The sequence below is a fragment of the Anneissia japonica genome, unplaced genomic scaffold (genome assembly GCF_011630105.1).
Source record: "Anneissia japonica isolate Jap-2015-1 unplaced genomic scaffold, ASM1163010v1 scaffold287957_len1322810_cov207, whole genome shotgun sequence".
In the NCBI taxonomy this organism is placed as follows: domain Eukaryota; kingdom Metazoa; phylum Echinodermata; class Crinoidea; order Comatulida; family Comatulidae; genus Anneissia; species Anneissia japonica.
In genome coordinates, this window is record NW_022683022.1 from 1,068,367 (window position 1) to 1,085,908 (window position 17,542).

At 34.2% G+C, this 17,542-nt stretch overlaps 1 protein-coding gene across 4 annotated transcripts in view; it reads left to right on the forward strand.

Moving 5' to 3' along the window:
- The first annotated feature begins 1,620 nt into the window (after positions 1-1,620).
- LOC117122006 (guanine nucleotide exchange protein SMCR8-like) overlaps positions 1,621-17,542 on the forward strand; it is a 79,463-nt gene continuing 63,541 nt past the window's right edge. For 2 of the 4 annotated variants that reach the window (XM_033267518.1, XM_033267717.1), the window contains exons 1-9: positions 1,621-1,755; positions 5,762-6,016; positions 6,250-6,423; positions 9,818-9,900; positions 11,095-11,225; positions 12,185-12,345; positions 14,986-15,136; positions 15,958-16,121; positions 17,158-17,282. In XM_033267518.1, coding sequence (XP_033123409.1) covers positions 5,837-6,016; positions 6,250-6,423; positions 9,818-9,900; positions 11,095-11,225; positions 12,185-12,345; positions 14,986-15,136; positions 15,958-16,121; positions 17,158-17,282 — 1,169 coding nt within the window. In that variant the 5' untranslated portion in view covers positions 1,621-1,755; positions 5,762-5,836. The remainder of the gene's footprint in view (positions 1,756-5,761; positions 6,017-6,249; positions 6,424-9,817; positions 9,901-11,094; positions 11,226-12,184; positions 12,346-14,985; positions 15,137-15,957; positions 16,122-17,157; positions 17,283-17,542) is intronic. The other 2 variants (XM_033267649.1, XM_033267572.1) reach the window with 2 other exon arrangements.

The following is a 17,542-nucleotide window of genomic DNA, read 5'->3' on the forward strand; positions in this document are numbered from 1 at the left end:
AGAATACTAATAATAATAATTATAATAATAATAATGATAATAATTGTAATAATATTTTATATATATATATATATATATATATATATATATATTACACTTATACTAATATAATATATATTAATATATCATATCTATATATAAGAATATATAAAGCTTGTTGATGGTAATTAGTATGGGTGTATTACTGTACACTTATTATACTATATACCATCAACCACGCTTGCCGAAGGTAATTAGTATAATGAAACACGCATACTAATTACCCAACAACTTGTTGACGTTAATTAGTATTATTGTACACACATAATAATTACCGTTAACAACCGTCAACAAGTCAACAACCGTCAACAACGCTTGTTGACGGTAATTAGTATATCCTTCTCTCTGGCGGGTATCTGCCTCTGGAACTGGCACCATCAATGCCGTAGCTAGCTATTGGGATAGCCCACACAAATTTTGTAATGGGTCTACAAAGAGTGGGTCCACATTTTAAAAAATGGGTCCAAATTATTCAATTTTATGCATAAAATGAGTCAAATTTTGGAAAAATGGGTCAAGATTTCTCATATTGAACCTAAAATTGGTAAAATTTTAAGAAAAGGGGTCCAGTTTTTCCATTTTGTGCGTAAAATGGGTCATCTTTGAATAAAATCCGGTAGGAGTATTTTCAAACAAACTCATAATCGTGACAAAAACACAGTATTTCTTTTTTTAAATCAGCCATAGGCCTACAAAATTTGTTCAACTTAAATAGTTTTGCAGACAATCGGTATTTTGTGTGTGATTTCACGTGGCTATCCTCCACCAAGAATGTGGTTTATCGCCTATAATAGGCCTGGCCTACCGTATATCTCTAGTCTAGTCATAATAAAAAATTCAGTTTTTGATAACTTTTTATTTTTAATTTTCTATGTCATATTAACTGAAAAAGACTACCAATCTTTTGGCGTTTATCGATTTGTTGGTAACGGGTGACCTTCTAGAATCTGCGTGGTGGTCACGGGGGGCGCAGGGATGGCGCCAGGATTTGCCCAACGAGGGGGCCGAGGTCCCCGACGAGGGGGCCGATTTCCCCCGACGAAAGCAATGTGGGCGTGGTCGAGCTACGATTAAAAGGTTTTGAAAGTGGTCCAGGGGGCGAAGCCCCCGAAAATTTTAACAATTTAGGGGTTTTAAAGGCTTATTTTTAGCCTATAAAATCGATTTTAGAGTCTATATTAAATTCTAATATGTAGAAAATACACTGTATTTTTTCTCCCCGACGAATTGTGTTTTTTCTCCCCGACAGAGGAGCCAGCACTTCCCGACGGGAGAGGGGGGGGCTGTGGCCCCCAGTCCCCCGCTGGCGCAACCCCTGCGAGGGCGGTCACCCCTACTTCACATTTGCCAAGTTGTGTTTTGGCCTTCAGGCACTTTATTGAAAAATATTCATCGAATGGTTATTAATTTAGTTACTTTAAATATAGTTTTTTATAATTTAATTTCTTCTCGCGGGCCGGAATGATTTGCTCCCCTGGGAAAATTTGGCCCGCGGGCCGCCTATGACCAGGACTAGAGAAATTAATCCGGGACTGTTCAGGGAGATGTAAAATACGGGTCTATAGACGTTATTGCTGACCACTCTTACATACACGTACGAATATCAGGTGACTTATCGAACAGGGGTTTGGTGGTGCCTGTTGTGTCAGTAGTGTTGCATGTCATAACATCAGAATTTGCTGGTGAATCCCTGGAAAAGACAGTCTATTTTTCAAGGTAGGCCTATGTCGTCGGCTATGAAAAGTATTTTTACTAAACTATGCAGACATAAATCTTACATAATGTTAATAAAAAGTGAAAGAGAGGCCCTAGGCCCGCCGTCCTAGGCCTACTAGCTACTTTAGCTAGGCTAGGCCTAGTTAGTGCCCTAGTTAGGGCTAGGCTTTTTAAGCTTTAGGCGTGACACGCCCAGGAATACTAGGCTAGGCCTAATAAATGTAGGCATAGACCCCTAGGCCCTAGGCCTGTGGTAGGCCCTAGAGAGTGGCCTGGTGGAGGCAGAGGGTCTATCTGACTGATAGTGTAGGGTAGGCCTACTACTACTACGATAGAAGATGGGCCCGCCTAGCCTAGGCTACTACTACTAGGCTATAGGGAGCGCTAGGCCTAAGCCTGGTGTTACTGTAGTAGGCTTAACATTTTGTCACAGCAGACTGAGTTAAGTCGCAGCCTGCCTGGTAGTCGGCGCTAATGCACTTCTTATGGCTAGGCAGTTGTGGCGCCAGCCAAGTGGGGTGTCGGGGAATTTGATCCCCACCGGACCGCCCTTGATCCCCACCGAACCACCCTTGACCCCCGTCATCTGACGCATGACTTTGCCTATCCAAATTGTTTAAATATTATGCTTTTTTTTAAAGTATATTAAAATATATTATTCCAAATAAGTTTTAATTTTGGGGCACATAGAAAATTTTTTTACAAAAATTGATGAGATAGGTTTTTTTTTTGGGTGGGGTGGAATTATACCTGGGGAATCCCGGTTGCATGATGAGAAAATGACATCGTTATTTGAGGTGGCAGATGCATTTAAACAACTGCCCTGGACCTACGAATACCATTCAATGTCCTATCCAAAACTACTGTATATTCTGGTGAAAAAATCAGCCATGTCGTAGGTTATTTTTTGCCCAACAACAACCAATCCGACTAATCACACCCATCGCAAGCAAGACCGCCCACTTGTAATGCGTGACGTATCAATTTATTTTTAGCAGCGAGAGTCTCTGTGTGTAACATGTGAGCTGTGAATCAACAATCCGATTAGCTCACTGGGTGAGTCTCTTTAGAGACGGACTGCGGTGTTGTCTATAATTGTTATCTGCAGTTATCAAGCTGTTTATTTTGAACAGTAAACAACAAGTTTAAAGAATGGGCTTTGCATTAAACTTTACGGCGACTAATGTCTGATCTACTCAATTGGAAGAGTTTGAAGTCTGCCGAATTCGGAGCCAGCCAATTCCTTTATATTTTGTGAGCAGTTGTTTTTTGAGAAGTTTTTATTTATGCAGTAAAAATAAATGATGCAGCAAAAAAAAAAATTAATATTTCCACATGAATATATCCTAAATTTTTGATGCGGGCGGGAGCGATAATCTAATGATTTTTTTTTCTATTTGCCCTTTATTGATATTTTTTATACATGATTGTTTTAAATTATATTGTCATCAATAATGTAATAATGATATAATATAAGGGTGGGGGTAGTGGTAATAATGATAACTATTATTATTATTATTATTATTATTATTATTATTATTATTATTATTATTATTATTATGTTACTAACACCTACCTTAAGGGGAACTTAGACAATGGAGAAATTAGAGAACAATTAAAAAAATGATGTTAAGGAAAAAATGACACAAAAGATATTCCCCTTAAGTCTGATTTAGAGAAATTATTATTTCATCATTATTACTCTTGGAAAAGCCACCTTCGGCAGCTTTCGCGAGGTTGTAAGGTACTGGGGCGGTTCCAGTTACTTGCAGGATGAATGAAATAGTGTTTAAAGTTTTAATGAAAGAATGAATGAAATAATATTATCCTGAACATTTTTCTCATGACTGACCAGAGATGTCAGAAAGGGGCGACATGTCGGGCCAATCATGATAACGAGGGGGGAGGGTAGGGGCACGCCTCCGCAAAATTTTTTTTTTTTTAGACGTCAAAAAATTACCTGAAGCGTTTTTGGCGATCAATTTTTTCCCCCTCCCCCTCAAATCTGCCCCTACTCTAACATGTTAAGGGTGGTAGGAGGACCGGACATGGACAACCATCGCCCATGGGTCCGTCTAGAAAATAATCATTCTGTGAAGCCTAGTTGGCCAAATGCTGCAAGTTTTGCCATAACAGACTTATTCTAAAGCATAATATTGAGTACTGCTTTGTCTTTAACTGTAATTTTAGAAAGACCTTTGGAAATGAAAGTCAAATTACTTTTTAAATTAAGAACATTGAGCCAATACAAATTTTGCTTATAATGTTCAAGCAGGTAAGATACTATGTCTACTGCTAAAGAATATGGTAAAAATAGATTATACAATACATGCTAAAATTTTGTGAAGAGGTCAATTTGGGTCACCGAAGGGTCATGACTAACACGGCATTGCGTTGCAGCTAAAAGGTGTACCACAAAACACGCGTTTTCTGAACACGAACCCTATAACGAATGCGTGTAAAAACACGCATTTTTGGAATGCATTCCTAACCGTGTTTTTGTTTTGTGGCCCGTTTCTACTGGGGAAAAAAACATGTGTTTTTTAATAACCGTTTAAAAACATGTGTTTTTTTGCTCAGCAGAAACAGGCCCTAAGTATGAATGTAATTTGAATATTGAATTCTCACATGTGTTGCTTTTGTAGCATGACAAATCATCGTCCAATATTTTGTAGACTCATATTATTGTAAAATTGTTTTTTTATGGTATTTCAATAGACATAATAGGAGCTCAAAATATGCCAGTAATAATAAGACATTTAAAAGAATGGTGCTACAATATATTTCTTCCAGAGCTGTGTACGCGTCTGGATGGCAAATCGGCACAAACATTAAGGCCTTACTAAATTTATTATATAGATTATTGTGTGCTTATTCTAAAGTATTACCTCCAAACAGTGTAATGGGAGACCTACCAGATAGTGATTTGGTTCACTTTTTAGGAATCTTGTCTCTGCCTGTTTATGTTCGTTTTTCTTTCACTGTGCATGTTTTGCAATGTAACCTGTTCTATTTCTTTGAGGCATAATAAATTAAATGAAATGAAAGATAACGCCAATCCCTAAATTGTGTCTAAAAGTACATTTTGGATCACACTAAACCCTGTGAACTCTACGTGGAAGGTTTCATTCCGGGCCGTCGACTGAGGCTTCGTCGGCCCTTGGCTCGGACCCCTCTGTCGCGCATTTCGGACCCCTTGTCGGCAAATTTCTAGCGCCACCGCTGGACCTAGGCTCTAGATATGAGAAGGTAAAACAACTTAATTTCTACGAATCCCAAGGAGAATATAATTAAGTGGGCCCACTTTATTAATTCTATACTAATTAGGCTAGGTACTCCTTTGCCTAAAGCTAGTTAGTAGGGGAACCTCATGCCAAAGGACTATGCCCAGATTTTCAAATTCAAATTATTATTTTTTTTCTAACTAGATAGTACTGTAAGCCTATTCCTAGTCTCCTAATGAAGATTTGGGCTGTACTTTTTACAGGTTTTGAAGTAGTTCACACTACTTTTCAGATATAGCTACGAATATTCCATGGCTTATATTATAATAAAGAAAAATAAAAGATTAAAATTTACAGTATGCATATTGTGGCCTTACAAATTACGTCTTTAGACGAGGGGTTGGTTATCCTTCTGAGTACCAGTAGACTGGGTTCCAGTCCCTAATTTTGTCTTGATCAGTGAAAAATATTAAAAATAAACTAATGCAGCACCTATGGCATTCCATATTACTTATTTGCATGGTGTTCCATAGTATAATTTTTTTCCATTACCATTCAAATTCAACAACATAGCAAAAACAAACACTGATGGCACTCTTCAAAATTATTTAAAATTATGGATACAAGAATTGAGACTTGTGGCAAGTCTAGTATACCAATTGAAATCCAGTCCAACTGAGCACCTGGATGTTGGTTAAAATATAAATGTATAAAAATGATTTGGGGACTTGACTACTTCCACAACAAATTGTTGATAAGTATCTGTTTTTTCCTAATTTCAGTTAATGAATAATTTGAAAAGTGATAGCATTTGATGAATTATTAACTTCAGAGAGTAAGTGTTGAAGCAATTGACAATGTTTGCTGCAAACTACTCAGCTACTGAGGGTCAAATCAATGATGCAGAAAATGAGGACAGTATATCTTTCAAACTCCCAGATTTTACACCAACCAATCCGTGGCCATCTTCTCCTAACTTCGAAGAAGATTTCATCATGATTTCTGAATTTTGTGAAATCGAAGGTCCAAATCCATTGGTAAGGAATAACTGTACTTTGCCATATTCTTTTTTTTTATATGAAATAATTCATAGAATAAGTAATTTATCTTCTATGAAATTTCTGGTTGGCTAAACCATAGAAAGAAGAATGCAATCACACTCTAGTAAGTATTGTTTGCCTTGACTGTTCTGCCGTATTCGCCCCTTGGCCCAGAAATTTATCCCAAATTCTCTAGTTACACTGCTTTGCTTAATTTCCCATCTCAACAGTTAGTAATTCCAACTCATGGAGGCGGTGCTTTTAACAAGGAGCAGTTTGCTGTGAACATCATGTCTGTTGACTACAACGCCACCAACTCATCCCGTGCTGCATCCGGTGAATTCACAATTTCTGATGATACGTGTCTACTACAGGAGGAGTTGCGTGAGGGCGCCCATGCATATGTAAGCTATTTAAACTTTAACCATTCATTTCCAAACATGGTAGAGTGGTCCTCTTTCTTTGTTTTTTTTTTTTAACTGCCATCACTTTAAAATGTAGATTCTTAAACATATAAAAAAGTAGTATGCTTATTCAACTTTTATGGCAAAAGGTTGCTTTGGATTTTTTTTTGTTAATGTTAGTTTACAGTACTTGCTTAATTAATATGAAAACATTAAACATTTTATGTTACTCAACTTTTAACAAACATTGTAGGCTCCCGGTCTAATTTAATAATACATCTGAGGGTGTTTTTTTTAGTATTTGGCATAAATTTATTGCTATATTTATTGTAATTTATTATTACGGTATTATTTTTATTGTTGTTATTGTTATTATTATTATTATCCATATGTTAATTCGTTAATGCATCGGCATAACTTAACCTATCTCCTCGGAAACCGCTGGCAGGAATGTGTTCGTTTTCCATACGCTCTGGGGTTCTATATGTCACAAACATGAAAAGCTGTTTTTCTAGTCCGGATATTCGATGACAATAAAAAAAAAACAACCCAAAATAAGTACCTTGATGCCATGTTTCGCAAGTTGTTTAAAAAAACTACAAACACAGCATCCCTTCGCTTCTGTACCGTAGTGCTTCGTGGCAGCAAAATATCGTGCCAGGTTGCCAAAAAAAAGTATCATCACCTTGGGCTATGTTCCACAACTTTGTTACGTCACATAGAAACTAAACCATCTCCTCGGTTCTGTTCCTGCAGTGCTTCACGTCAAAAAAATATTGTACCAGGCCACAAAATAATCAGTCTGATCCTCTCGGTGTTGATGAGCCAATAGGCATGTTCAGTTCCAGTACTGAGCTGCATGCTATACGGTAAGTGCTACCAGCTGTCCTAAGTATGGAGTGTCCATTGCATTAAATACTGAATATAAAAATATTCTTAATAGCTCAAAACATCTCAATGAATCCAGGATGTTTTAGAAATCGATCAGGTAAAAATACAAGGCATATGCCATGTTATACTCCTTGGGACAATGCATGATATAGGCTAGGCCAAATAATTTCACCTAGGCTAGGGTCAGGCCTAACTAGCTAGGCTCCCTCTCTCTGTTTCAAATTTCTAGATCTGCCACTACAATAATACAAGCGACAGCATCACCGTAAAAATACATATATAACATTATAGTTATTATTCAATGATAGTTGAATATTCTAAAGACAAAATATCAAAGAATGTGATGGTTTTGGGAAATTAGGTCTCGTTAAATTAAATTTTACACAATTTTATGGCTACTACTGGGATAAGAAAAGTATGTTTTCAACGCCATGGCCTTAAACACCCGAGGGCGAAATGACCCACACCTATTCTTTTATAAGAATTTACGTATCCATCGGAACAATTGGCCACAGCCTATTTTGTCAGTTATAGGCTTACATCCACCTACTACAATCATATTAAAAATATTTATCTCATGCCCAACTATGTTGCATTTTCATGTGCAAGAGAGTATTGTACTCCATTACCAAATTGGACAATTCCTCACAAGGACTATTGCTCAGAGACACTCATGCAAAATGTTATGTACAAAGAGGTCTTTTAGAAAAATGATGACAAGTAACTATAACATCCTCAATGGTTGTCTCCTCAGCTTTCCATAACATTCAACTACTGTATATGCCTTGCCACCTTTCCACACTCATTTAACACCGTGCGGAGCAGGGGTATATTATGTTAGTTATTTTATTTTTATTTTTAATATTATTCTATTATTATATTATTTGTATTTTCTCGGTTGGCCTATATTATTTTTGTGTAAAGCGCATGGGGAAAAATAGAAAATGTCTGGAATTTGACTAAAAAAATAATATTGTTTTTAGCATTTAAGCATGATTGTTTTTGTTTAATCACATCCTAAATTATCAATAATGATCCACGTTCCTTCCATTTAAGGAAACAAACTAGAAAATTATTGTGAAATGACTTCACATTAAATGTTTATTTTTTTCAAATTTTATTATTTTTTTGGAAGCCTAAAATATTATTGAATACAACCACGCATACATATTAAGCTGTAAAAAGATTTTTGTTAAAAATGCTGGTGCTTCTAATGATTTAATGGTGGTTGCTAAACTTTGTGAATCAAACAAGCTAGTTGAGTAATACCAGTGATTCTAGTTTCTGATTTTAGTTTAGTGCCTAACAATTAGTAAATGGTGGATATACACCATGCAAGTAGTTTTCAGGAGAGTTGGTGTGTTCATAGCAATATTTTGAATAAATTTGCTAGGCTATTCCTATTCATTAAACAACATTGACATACTCTCAACACATCAGACCTCCTCGGAACTATGTATCTTCCGCCATGCAAACGTTTTATAATAATATTCGTAGCATTTTTAAATTTCATAATATTATAAATTTTTACCTTTTAGAATGTAATCAGTCATTTTATTTTTATTAATAATAATAATGATTTACGTTTGGAAACTTTATCACAACAGTCTAAAATGAAGTACATGTTATTTGATTCACTAAAACATTCTCAGTTAGTAAAAAAACACTAGTATAATACAAAAAATATAGATTTTTTAATGAATATTATTTATTGTATTGTTCAAGACTTGAATGTGATTATTAAGGTTAGGAGTGTGTTCTTGTGGCAATTATAGAGACTTTTTATAGAGATTAATGTTTAAACATCCTATTATGAGCACTCATCAGATTATTGATTTTTTTAACCTGTTATTATACAATCTCTTATTTTGTAATCAATTTTGTTTATGTTTTTACTTATTTATTAAATTATTGAATGTCATATTATATGTGGTATTTTTATTTAAACTATTTTAATTCATTTCTGAAGGTATTTTGGTTATATTTTGTAGAATTGAATTAAATTAAAACTTTGAATGATAGTCAATAGAATTAATTTCAACTGATTTATTATAAGACCAATTGGCTTCTTTTTGAGATAAGAGTCTTTTCGAGTTTACTTTTGCAAACTGCAAACTTACAATATGCAAAGTACAGTAAGCATATTGAGATTATTTTAACATTTTTTTTAGTTGAACGCAGTAGAATATCTTTAACCTTAACCTACATAATATTTCTATGTCAACCTTTTTAAGATTAAAAACACAAATACAGTATATATCTAACTTACAGGATTCAACTTTAAATACAATTATGAAATCCTCAATTAAGTTTAACTCTTTAAGACTTGCTTATATCTTACAAGCACCATATAAACCTGATTAAATAAAGAAGATAATTCTAAACAGGATTAACACTAAATAAAGATAAGCACTTGAAGTCTTAAGAACACTGTACAAAACTTCATGATACAAAATATTTAACAAGAATAATTAAACTGTACTTTGTATTTTTTTTTGTTTAGGTGCACCACTTCACTTTGTATGACATTTATGCAAGAGGGTTTGTCAGACCATTTTGTCTAGCTTACATTACATCTGAAAAAAGGTACAGTAATCTAAATCAAATGGTATATTGAAATAATGAAATTCCATGATATTAGAAGTACGAAGATTAGCTATTAACCCATCAATATAGGAAAAAGAGTCGTGGGAGTCTCCTGGAAATATTGATGGCCTCTTCCACTTTCGCAAGCAAGCAATAATCTCTCAGTAAAAAATCCATACCGTCTCCCACAAATTTATAATATTTCATGCTTTTCTATTTTATTATCAATTGTCCCATGGAAGTCGGTGCTTTTGGGTATCACCATGTACAGCAAAATAGAATTAGGTTGAATTGAACTAAAGCTCATTTAACCAGATATTTTAGAATTGACTTCTTCCAACTAGGGAACCCTCTTCTGGTACCAGAGAGCTTATTGGACCCCACATCAGTTACTTTTTCTCTGAGCACATTATCTCCATTGGAAATTGTCAGTCCCTCTGCTGGACAGCTTACCACCCTCCCCACTTCCAAGTGGGCCCTTACTCCCTTAATGAATATTGTAGAGCCAATATTGCTGCAGTAATCTATAAAAATAGGCTTCTGATAGGAGCATGAATATTGTAGAGCCACTATTGCTGCAGTAATCTATAAAAATAGGCTTCTGATAGGAGCATGAATGTACTGCAGATACTACAGTAGATCAAAATTAATGTAAACATAGTTCATTATCGGACAAGGTGCTATCAGCCTTGCACAGCATGAACTGAAATGAACCTTAACACATTCCACTTTACAGAGGAATGTCACTACCACATTATAGAGTATATCTGCACAAGCACAGTATACTCAAAAACAATAGAACAATATGATGCTGTGTATGGAATGCTGTTGATTCAAGGATTTTGTTTAATATCCTCTCAATTTGTAGTTCATTCAACTACCTAATATGGAAAGAAATGTTCAGATAACAATAGATTGCAGTTTCCACTTCTTAATATGTATTTAAGTTTTTGTTTCTTTGATATTTTATTATTTGAATCATTTAAAATAAATGATGAATACTTGGGTTCTGATGAATTCTGATTTCTGCTTTTTTCATACAGTCACACTGTTACTGTTTTTCCATTAGCAGTCAAATTGATTTTGAGAAATTCTAATGAACTTTTGTCAATTCTAGTAAAATTTAAAAAGTTAATGTGTTATAGTTTCTTGATACATTCTGATGTGTGGTTTTCTTTATATATATATTTTCAGTAAACTTGTGAATCACTTTGAAATAATGATGAACAAATTTAGGAAAGTTACAGAAGCATTTAAGTATGGAAACCGACACAACTTTTGTGAGGATTTGAAAAGGAAACTTAAGGATTTGGCTTTCACAAAAGGTAAATTTACATGTTTGTGGTTATATCTGTGACATTGCATTGGCTAAATCCTGCCACTTTTCGCACTTGGATTGAAAAACAGTACACCCTCGAATTCTAGACCCCTCTAATTCCAAAACCCTTTTGAGACCATTTTCTCAAAGAACCAAATAACAATTTTTCAATCTTTTAACATAAAGAACCCTCTAACTGGACAACAAACCCCAAGATCACCCCAAAATTTCAGATCCCAACAGTTTTACCAGATATTTGAATGAAAATGATCATATAAATGCGATGCTATAACATTCTAATTTGAAAAATAGTAAAATATATATTGCAAATTCAAATTTAGAAAATTCAAAATTTGAACTTTTGGGTGCTTGATAGTATGCAATGAATGTGTTACCATTACTCATTAAGATTTAAATGACTTGTGCTTGTCACATTTGACTCAAAGGAATTAGTCTATTATTTTAAAGATTATGGAGGGTCAAAGACCAAACTCGCAGCCTGGCATTCTTTTTCCACTTTTGCCTTGGTTTAGCATGGATGCTTCACAGTTTCATGACTGCCCAATTGCTTGCCATACAAGCAGTTACTTTGGTGCAGTGGGAACGGTTTGGTTTCCAGACCTCCAACCTTGAGGTAGGGTTTCAATCCCTCACTGCACTTTGCTTGTGTCCTTTGCTGCTTCTCTCCACCAAGGAGTATAAATGGGTACCTGGTAGGGTCGCCTACTACTGACACAATATGGCAGCAACACTTGCATGTAGACACAATGACCAGGGGAGGCGCTTCATAACCTAAAGGAAAGGTGCTACATAGATACCAAATAACAAATATCAAAAATATTGATTTAGTTCTTTTAGTCCCAATCTACAGTGACTTCTATAATACTTTTGTAATGAAACTATTGACCATCACATTCTATAATGTAGCATTTAAGAAAGAAATATTTAATTTATTATACTTTACAGAAAACCAAATTGCTAAGTCACCGTACTTAAAATCTTTAGGAAAGAATGACAAGATTTCAAGTGACAACAAGGACCTGGAAGACTTCCAGAAAATAATGGCTGAATTGGACAAAGCTATTCAGGAAACCACTCACATCTTAACACAATTTGAAAGTCAGAAGGTGAGAACATTTTAGATAATGAATGTTAAAAGAATACAGTGTGTAAAGGTGCTCACCTACTAAACCAGGATAATAGGTTCAGAGTATAACACTACTAATAAGTACTGTATGACCATGAGTTAAATATATACGGACATGCATTTTACGACCAGGATATTAAATCTTTAAGTATATATGGCCATTTTGAATAGTACCAGCAGTTATTATTGTTGGTATTTTACGTAAAAACAGCTATTGCGTCAGAGGTCATATTATAGTTCTGTCCATAAATAAAGTGCAATGATTGACTCATCATAATCAGTACATTCAAAACACGGCTGCCTGTATTTGTCTTTAAGCTTAGCTATGATGTTACCTCCTTGCTGTGTGAACATTGTTGTCTTTGATCAGAGTATTATTTTCAAATTGCTGTACAGAGTACCACAGTCGTGTCGACACAATGCCGAATAGCGCCCTCTCTTGCCAACCAGACGTTGGTTACCGTTCATACTCCTGAATGACTTCATAGGTTCTCTGGAATAACCATTTTAAAATCTAATATTTTACCATCAAAATGTACTAAAAAACACAAAAGCTCGCATTATATTAGTTATCGAACACACATTTAATCATCAACTAAAATTTACAAAGAAAAACTAAGATACAACATCTTAATAATTACGTTAGAAATTGGGATCAGTGGTTTGTCAGTAGAGAAAATGGCGTCTGGTTGAATGCATTTTGCAACGATAGCAACTGAGTAGTATCACATGGTATCGTGACGTAACACTCTAGTTCTCTATACAGTACATGCATTGCTTACCAGATATACAGTACATACAATTATTGCCATCTTCCTTTTTCTCTCAAAATTTTTGGCTTCTGTGTCTTAGGCTTTGTTTCTGCAGCACTTATAATTTCTCTGAAATTTCTCCGATAAATTATCTTAAAATTCCCTCCAAATATTTTAATCCCATACACAAAATTATGGACAACAATGCAGTGTGTTCAACATCAAAACATCCATTTTGTTGACGTAGCAGGTGACCCTTTTTTTACACGAAATGGATAAGCCTAGGCCAAGGACAAAATCGTCGGTACTATTTCACTCTGGGAAATGTACTGTCACAATGATGTTTCATTGGACTTCTATATCGGAATTCAGAAGAAGGCAAAAAAGAATGCTAGCTTTGTTTGGTGTGCTTTACAGTACAATAAACAATGGTATGGATAAACTATCCCAGCCTACCCAGTGATGTATAGTTTTATTAGGGTTGGGGTACGCAGTTCAGGGACGTCCCTATCTCATGATGCATAGTTAGTTTGGGTTGGGATATGTGGGTTTTTTTCAACCTTAGTGGAGTAACATCCCTACCCTGTGATACATACTTACTATTGTATTATTTTATTGTTTCGTTGTGCGGATATTGGCCCTTGATGGCTCTTGTAGCAAATAAAAGAAATTGAAATTATATTTAATAACCACGAAAAATTTAATCACTTTTAATTTTTAAGTGTTAATACTAGGCCTAGGCCCTAAGCCTACTAACTACCGAAAAGAATTTTTTGCATGACTGTGATTTGACATCAGTCAAAGGTTACTTATTTTCACATTCAGAGCTTTTTCTGATAAATAATCTGATGTTAAATCTGAGAATTTATCGGAAACTTTGGGCCCCGTTTCCGCAGCGAAAAATAACAAAGTGGCTGCTTTCCGATAATTTATCAAGTAAAAAGTGCTGCAGAAACACAGCCTTAGTTCCAATACATATGGATGTGTCGTTTTTACTTAATATGCTGACAGCCTTTCTTCTTTTTACTTTGCAACTTTAAGTCACAGCTTATGACCCATATGTTTTTTTGGTGGCTGTTAACATGTGATTTTAAAAGTAATAAGGTAGTAGAATGGGCTGTAGCACTTCTTGTTGAATCATTGTCTTTGTTGCCAAATTCAATATCTCATACATCATTCATAGGCAATTCAGGTTTGTAGGCCACATATGGATCAGGTGTGCACTTAACTTTATTTTCAAGCGTATGCGTTCTTTGCCGTCTCTGTAAAGAGATATAAATTGAATCAAATTAAAATTGTCCTATGGGAAAACAGTTGACGAAGCAGAAGAGTTATGAGGCTATAAAAACTGACAGAAATCAAATTAACTCAGTGAACATTTTACAATTTGTTGAGTGTCATGTTGCATAATAATAATAGTAATAAGAATAAAGAGAATAAAAATAAAAAAATATGGGGAAATTAAACCAATTCAATTAAAATTATATTTTTGAATCAACTACAAAATTAAACACTAAAACGCAGGAAAGTTTGCAATAAGGAATTGTAAGTTTAGTAAATGTTTCTTCAAGTTCTCATGATTTTATAGATCAATTGTAAATTTCTCCATTGTGGTTTGGTTTGAAAGTGCTACACAGTGTCTGCATTATATTCAGCCTTTGCATAAACAAAGGCATGCCGTCATAATAATTGTTGTTCATGTTTTTGTGTATTATGCAGAATGCTGTGTTTGCTTTTTGTCCAAAATCCCAATTGGTCTATTCAAAAATTGCCTTCTTTTATCTATTATTAGGTTGTATTATAAATTGTTTTTGATGATGATATTATACAGTTTTAGTTTTTTAAATTCTGTGCTAATTATTTTTCAGATCAATAAACGATTAGAAAGACGTTTCAAGAAGATGGAGGCAACAGTGGTTCATCAGCGTCAAAGAGTGCTTTCCCAGTCCGCTAGTTTACACGGTGATGGTTACCATAGTGATTGTGATGAAACACCGAAACAGTTTAATATAAGAAAATGTAAGAACAATGTTGTCTCAACTGAGAGTAATTCAACACTTTCACAGCAAACCATGTGACATGCCTAAATATGGTCATGATGACATCACATCATGACCATCACATCATGTCTATATGGCCATACAACAGTTTTTGGTCAAAATAAAATATAATATTCTGGACAGGCTTAATATGGATATGGCCTAGTTGTTAAAAATGCAGATAATTATAACTTGATTGTATTTTAAGCATAGCCTAGCTTGGGACCTGGTGAAAGCAGTCTCAAGCTAGAGGTTCTATTTTTTGCTAGGCCTCATAATAGCAGAATCTGGCATGATCACTAGCATGGTGCGTCTCCATAAAATCACTATCGAACGTAATTGATGGCTGTCGGCGGTACTGTGTAGTAATTTTATTGAAACCAGACTTCACTTTTTATTTAATGATGATTGAAGTGAAAACACGCACAGTAATTTGAATATTCCAAGTGCAGTTTTACAGTTTGGTTTTAACATTTCAGAAATGTGATTACGTCAGTATGTTCTCTTGAGGCATGTTACACTTTTAACTTAATTGTTTAAATGTCCTTGTGTAAATTTGTTATATTCCATTGCTGGTTATGCACTGCTATTCATCACCCTTGATTCCTAGTTCTGTCAAATATTATTAGTATTAATTATTATTTATAGATATTTATGAGAAAAAAACATTATAAAATGTTATTAATAGTACAGGTAGGGGGAATATTTAATTGATTAACTTTAAATTGATGTTAAACACTGATGATGTATCTCCTAAAAAAAACAAGGTTTCTAATGTCATGTGCGGTGTTTTTTTACCAGGTCATTCGAATGATATACTTGATGGTAGTCGAGAAACCAGTTATCAACCAAAGTTAATCAAAGTGGATGGGTATCGGAAGTTCGATGTTAATCTAAGGTCACTCCATGAACTTTGCCTGTGGGGTAGCAAAATTGGAATGGCAAAGCTCAAAAAGTTTTACAAGGTAAAGATAATAAATGTAATTTTGCATTAAAAGTAATACAATTGTCTACATAAATTCATTCTATATAGTTAGTTTATAGAAATTGTGAATAACTGACCAGTTAAAGGCAGTTGGCAATTGGCATACAATAAGAGTTTTAATATGGGGGAACTGATGGGAGGGGTTTAAAGTTGGAGTGGGGTGCCTTGATGATTAAGTGAGTGAGGTATTAGATTGCAAAATAAGATGATTTGAGGTGATTTTTAACTAACTTTAAAGCCCCTAGATGCACTTTTAATTAACTTTTGAGCCCCTAGATACACCACTGGTTAAAGGGTGGAATAAAATAAGAAAACTTTGTTGATCCAATAAGAGAAACTAATATTGTTTTTCAAATTTATATGAAATATAAACTAAAAATATCAATTATTATTATTATTATTATTATTATTATTATTATTATTATTATTATTATTGTTATTATTATTATTATTATTATAATTATTATTATAAATAGGTACACAGTAAAGTGTCAGGGGTGAATTATTCATTGTCTTTTGCTGAGATTCTCTTAATATTCATTTATGTAACATTTCCTAATTAATAATGCATTAGAAATCAGTTGCACATGCTTGAATCTTATTGTGTGTCCTGCTACCTTACAACAATATTAAAGTATCACTGCATTATCCCATGGAGAGGAAGGGGAGTGCTTTTAATAAGGATAATTTTAGTGCATAGGGTCCTGGGATTAAAGGTCTATCCACCAAGTTAATAGAGTTAGCTTATTAGTCATAGGTCTATTAAACAATACAGTTTTTGCTGATTCAAATCATTTTTACTATGAAAATTCTTAAATTGTTTGCCTGCCTTTCCTAAATAATAGTATTTTATCTGTCAATTTGCTGGGCAATATTTTCTTGTTCAAATTGAAATGTCATACCTTGATCACACAATAGAGCAATTAGGATATTGATTAATAATTAACACTTACAGTACAGTATATTTGAATAGGATTATATAAAATTGTTGACATATATCATTTTTATTTTTTTAGTATTTCAGCAGAAGAAGTGAAACATTGTCAATGGAAAGGATGGAATCAGATATAGAAAAGCCTTCCTCTTCACTCCTGACTATAGGCAGAACAGTTACTGTTAATTTCATACCAGAAAATTATGTGTAAGTGTTTTTATAAGATGACAGTACTATGATGCCTGTATATGGGAAATTCATTCATATTTTTCACATAAATCTTGCTACTGTGGATAGACCTTAAAGCCAATGATCCTGTCTAAAGGCCTGTTTATACTTCAACGATAACGCTAAAAGCAATAATAAGCTAAAAAGCAATTGTTCATATAGAAAATAAAAGAAATAAGTTTTTACACTAGAATTATTCGATAACGATTTATCAGTTATGCGATAACAACATATTTTGA